The sequence below is a fragment of the Chaetura pelagica genome, unplaced genomic scaffold (assembly GCF_000747805.2).
Source record: "Chaetura pelagica isolate M959 unplaced genomic scaffold, ChaPel_1.0 scaffold438, whole genome shotgun sequence".
Taxonomy (NCBI): domain Eukaryota; kingdom Metazoa; phylum Chordata; class Aves; order Apodiformes; family Apodidae; genus Chaetura; species Chaetura pelagica.
The window spans coordinates 32,550-38,549 of record NW_009954113.1 but is presented as its reverse complement, the minus strand read 5'-3'; the positions used below and the strand labels follow the sequence as shown (position 1 = coordinate 38,549).

Genomic DNA, 6,000 nt, shown 5'->3' with positions numbered 1-6,000 from the left:
TCCACCCCCTGTCTCGGGTAGCTTGAATAGTCTACTGGAAGTTAGATGTTTGATTACTGGCAGCAAAAATGCCTTTCTGTTGTTGGCAACAGCTTTAAGCTTAATTCAGCAGCTCTGACATTCTGCCTCCTGTATCCATAGAATAAAATAGTTTCTGTGGCTTCCATAGTAGAGAATGGAGCTGTAGATCTTATCTTCAGTATGAAAAGCATGAAAACAAAGAACTTTATGATGCCATTGTTACCTTTCCAGACAGGAGTTCTAAAAATGTTGTCTTTAAACTCTGGTGCTTATAGAGATTCTGGGAAATAAAGCAAAATCTAGAATACTTTATATATATTAATTTCTATCTGCCTCCCACCAATTTTTGATGGAGTAAGTAAATAAGAGTAACACATTTGTTAGTAGCTACAAATACATAATGGTGAATGGTATTATTCTTACCTTGCCTTTATGCGTATATTTAAAGAGACAGATTTCTTGTGTGTGATTGATGTTTCCACATGGCAGGTACTGTGTTTGATACTAGATATCTAACTGTTAAATTCACACAGCTAAGTATCAAATCTGTGTGTAATTTGTTGGGGATTCCTTCAACAGAGGACACCATGAATGTAGTCATACTGCAAACTGGTTGTCAGTCAAAGCCAGACGCTCACCTGTTTTCAACAGACAGCATAGGAATTGCAAATGAATGGAGCAGCAGTCTTAACTCTACAAACAGCATTACAAATAGCAGTGGGCAGTCTGGAAATGTAAGTGTAAATAATTCTGGAAAAGTTAATAATAATAATCACTGTGCCAATATGCAATGTTTAACATCTGTTGTGTTGGTTTTTTTTGTACTTCATCAAAAGAGTAAAAAAGCAAAGCAGTTATAGTGAATGTCAGGTAATAATATTTAACTGGTACTATAAGCATAAATGGAATTTCTGCCCTTGGCATGAGTTTAGACTGTATGATTTGTGTTTTCTGTTGATTTTTGTCTTCATATGCAATATTTTGAATGCTACAGTGAGGATCATAATCGTTAATTTACATATGTCTCTTTTTTCTATAGGAAAGGTTTTATTCATGGAAGATCTTGCCTGATCCTAGCCCTCTCCTCTGCCATTATTGGTTAACATTAGGGCTGAATTAATGTCCTAGCTGAACATGCTTTATACTTAAAACTTCTTAGAGTGGCACAGTACATGCAGTGTGCTTGGTACTAGAGAGGTGCTTCATTACAAGGGTGATAAGTGTAGTTTATATTCGCAAATTTTATCAGTTAAGGATAAGGGAGAGGAAAGACAAATATATATTGCAGAACTTTTATTATCTTCCTTTTAGTATCAGTTGTAATAAATCTTTCTGTTAGGTTTTATGTTCATTGCAAAACAATTACATATAAAGATACTGACATCTCTCCTCTTCTCTCGCGACTTCCATTTTTCTTACCTCATTTGCAGTGCAGAGCCATAAGCACATACACATTTATTCCCAGTTTTTACTTCTACCTTCTCAGTGTGGTTGATCTATACTGTCTGGTTAGAAACCAGGTAAAAGGACATATTTTAAATAATGTTAAGAAGAAATGGCCAATAAATAGTGCAGTTGTTTGAACTCCTGGATTTCTTTCATGTAGCGTCATATTTCTATCCTGTAGATTGAGAATAAAGATACTGATATGCCTCCATTTTATCTATCAGTGCAGAAGTCTGCTTTGTGTATGAAGGGGTCTGAGGGACGGTATGCCTTTTTAGTTAGGAACCTAGTTTTCTTGTTGCTAAGGTTCTGAAGCTTTCAGGAGGGACCCTTAAAAGCATCTGTTGCTAATGAAAAATCAGGTTTGTCTTCTGTTTTTCCATGTTTTAATTGTTAAGTTTTGTTTCTTGCTTTCACCTTCTCTATCTGCTGTAAGCTGCTTAATTTTAGTATTTAAATAGTCAGGCTGTTTTCCTTCCTCCCTCCATTTTATGTATCCCAATATTTAAGTTCATGGTTTGTGCTTTTCTCTCTGTTCCAGTAAGCTGCCTGCCTTTCTGTCCCCTCGTTCATCTTTGTTCTTATCGCTGTCAAGATACGCACCCTGAGTAAACTTACTTTAAGTGGTTTTTATCATGCTGAAATTAGACTTCTGTTCCTCTCTACCTTTGTGTCTTCAAAACAAAATCTTCCTATTTATCTTCCAAAACTTCTTTCACATATTCTGTATGCTGGGAGAGTATCCTACTGTACTATTTGCTTATAGAGGAAAAGGATGATGTAGTACTTGAGCGACTTAAATTGAGTTCTCAGCTCAATCATAAAATTCCTCTTTGACTCTAAGCAAGCTGCTTATGTCCTGATTTATGTAATATGGTCATACTATTGTCCTATCTGTTAACATTATTGGAAGAATGAGTCCATTAAGATTCTGTGGATCCAGGTTGATAGGGAGGGAGGCTGTATAACTGTTTAATTATATACCTTCTTATCTCACCTATACTGTATTCTTCTGTGTTCATCTAAGTTGCCTTGTCATTCCTCTTTACTTAAGAATTCAGAAAATAATCTCCTCTTCAGCCTTTTTTAGTGAGTTCAGTTTCCATGGAGAGCTTCTACGTCTGTTTCTTTACATCCATGTTCTGCCTTCTGGTTTGAAGCATCTAACATTATACTTTTGTCAGTCTTTTTGCTTGATTGAGTGATTGTTTTAGTTTAGTTTTCCAGAGCAAAATGGCACAAAATTGTATTGTAAGCTCTTAATGCTGACATGTTAATGCCACCATTGATACCTACTGTAACCAAAAGGATCACAAGAGTGGCACCTTATGGTCTTACCTAATGGTCTAGATACCTGATATTACCTGTTTTTTATTCTGTATCTCAAGCCCAGGGTGAACAAGGGCATCATTCCCTACTTATGGCACTGTTGTCACCAGGACAGGTAATCCATAATGGCTGTCTTCCTTCCTCCTGCTTGCCCTACTCTTCATTAGGCCACGTTATAGGGAAGCAACCATGATGTATATCTTCCTGTGTTGGTAAAATAATCCTGTGTTGCCTAGCTGAAAAAGTAGACATGAAATACACATCTGAGAAACATTTTGTGCAGATTAGGGAATTCATCCTTAAGTTGAGTCAGTAGCTTATCTAAATTGGTATCTTTCTTTGCATGTTAGTCTGCCTTCACTGTCTAGTCATTTTATTTTACATATTTGTCTCCTGCATTAAGCAGCCTCATGCTACCAGAAGTATCTTTTAAAATGTACTTACAAGATGTAACTATGTTATTAATAAAGTTGTAAAAATCTTCTGATATGGAACTGAATACCATATTTTTTTATTGGCCAAAAAAAAATAATTTCACTTGAAAGACAATTTTCCTTTTTTTCTGGCCAGTGTCCTTTTATTTTCTTTTTCTCTAGCATAAATAAAAGATTTCAGTATTTTAGAGCTGAAGAAATGTGTGAGCTTTGTATCACCATGCACAGGGGAAGTCCTCAGTTTAGGATCTAGAGTAAATGGTAACAGAAAGGGAAATGTTACATACTCTTAACAAGCTTGTGGTCAAAACATGAATTCTTCATTTGACTTCTGAGGAGATTTTGTCTGAGTAAACCTTGGCTATCAATAAAATTATTTTTGTTGTGGTGCCCACTCTTCTCTTTCTGTCATCTCTCAGGCTATGTGTACATTTCAGACTGTTGTGTAGAGAAACTGTCTTTCAATTTCAGAAACAATCTATGTAATTACAGAACTCTACATAGATAAGGTTGATGACAGGAGATTTCATGCCAGGGGTAGGACTGAGTGAATGCATAGGTAATAATCTTCACTGAATATAGGGCTTACATTTGATGGGGCTGTTTTTTTTTCTATCCAGGGTTAAGACCTCATCTAGGTTCATGTCTGCCCTCTACCTGATTTATAGAAATTTGAATCTGAAGTTCCTGCTTCTTAGGAGTGACATTTTGAAGTTACACTATTCAGGGGAGAGAGGTATCTCTTGATAAAATCCTGATTTGTATTTGAACAAACCAAAACAACTTTGGCAGAATCTCACTCCGTTATTGTATTGACTAGTTCAGGTCCTTCAGAGCTGGCAGATTCTGTCTGAGGAGGAGAAACCACAGAAGTGATTGAAATATGTGTATCATCATCAAGTGTTCTCACCACCTGGGTGTTAAGCATAAATATAACTGTTTATATACTGCCTTTGTGAGTCTAGTTCTAAATCTAGTTTAAGAAAATTGATACTTAAAAATGCAGAAATAAGCAATGCCCACAATTCCACTCAGTCATATAGGATGCTAGCATCTGAGTTAATAAATTTCAAATTGATCAGAATTGTACTTTTAACAGAAAAATTGTCCAGACCTACTTACTGATTCTGTCTTCAGCTTGAGACTTTTACTTTACAAGTTTAAAACACTCTGGAAAATCTACAGCAGAACTAAAAGTTGTACATTCAGTAATGTTTTAAATATAAAAAATGTTAATTTACTACTAAAAAAAATTCATATTTAGGTATAAGAATTTCAGAAGATAGCCTTTTGAGATTTACAAACAATCCCTGAGATACTTCTTACCAAGATGCTACATCTCTTTTTCTTTCCTAACTGCTTGGCTTGATCCAGATGAGTTATTTTAATAGAGTGAAATGTTGTATAATGCTTGCATTAAACTGTAAATTAAGAAATATATGAATCAATGGAAATCAGGGTTGTCAGAAATTAACTATTCCTTTATTGTAAATTAGTATCCATGATGAAGTAATCTCCACCTGTGATTGATTTTGTGTGTAGGGGCAAACAAGGCTGTATTCTGATATATGCCAATACATCTCCTTTTGAAGTCTGCATATTTACAGTAGCTCTGTGTTACTTTTGTCATCTGGCACTTTTTTAAGCTAATACAAAAAATGTATATAAGGAGACCAAAGTTAGTTGATTGAATTTACGTAAGACTGAAATTAGTAATTTGATTGTTACAGAGGGAGACTATAGCTATAAACATAAAAAAATATCATAGTATATTAGACACTATTTTCTGTCTTCTACAGATTTGCTGTTCTTCAAGTCCAACTGTAACATCAAGTTCTGGTAGCAATAGTTCTTTATCACCCCTTGGACATCTTTGCAGACAGAGATCATTAGCAAATGGTGTTTTGTGTTCTGAGTCTAGCACATCAGGTGTTTCTTCACCAACATCTAGCTATCCAAAAGCACCAGGTTTTGAACGAGAAGATCAGGTATGTAAATATTATGGGCCTAGAAGTACAAATGCAATCTTAAGTTATAGTAAATTCAACAGAAAATGTTTTTTGAGTTGTGTATTGGCACTGATTTTTGGTAATTTAGAGCACAGAGTTTGGAACCCTCTTCTTTAGTGAGCTAAATTGCATCAAATTAAATTCTCCCAACCCAAGAGCACTCATGTAAACAGCCAGTGAAGCTCTGCTGATATGTAGTGAATTCTAAATTATTTGCAGAAGTGTTACTGTCATTTTGAGCCCGTGTTGCAAAGAACAGAGCAAGGTAACAACTGAAAAAATATACTCGGATAGGAATCAGTTTTCATTATTGTTGAAAATGGATGGTGAAAAGATTTCTATGAATTTTAATACTATTTGTGGGTTCCAATCTTTGCTTAATTTCAGTCTGTTTTCTTCTCCCACCTGCAGCTGCTGCTCTCCTTGAACAAGCTAATTGCTGAGACATACATAGATGATAAAATGAAACAAGCCTCTTGGAAAGAGAGAGAGAGATTTGTAGCATTAACAGTGAGAAGGGAGTGGTTGAAATTGAAGTTTGTAAGGTGTTACAAGCCTTTAGTTGGGGGGTGGGGAGAAAACAAGCAATGCTAGAGATGGGGAGAAGGGAAGACTTGTTTTTCAGTGTTGGCAGCTCTGTTGGCCTATGAGAAAAAAAAGCTGAAAACCTAGGATTTACCTACTAAAACTGTATTTTCCTCACTCTGTTGTAGTAGTGGTTACATTTATAAATTGTCAGAAAGGAGCTGTTTAAAAAAAAG

The 6,000-nt window shown here is 35.4% G+C and overlaps 1 protein-coding gene across 1 annotated transcript in view; it reads left to right on the top strand.

Annotated features, from left to right (window-relative positions):
• UNKL (unkempt family zinc finger-like) overlaps window positions 1-6,000 on the top strand; it is a gene marked incomplete at its 3' end in the record, with an annotated part of 42,026 nt that overhangs the window by 17,375 nt on the left and 18,651 nt on the right. The window contains exon 8 of the mRNA XM_010002577.1: window positions 586-755. Coding sequence (XP_010000879.1) covers window positions 586-755 — 170 coding nt within the window. The remainder of the gene's footprint in view (window positions 1-585; window positions 756-6,000) is intronic.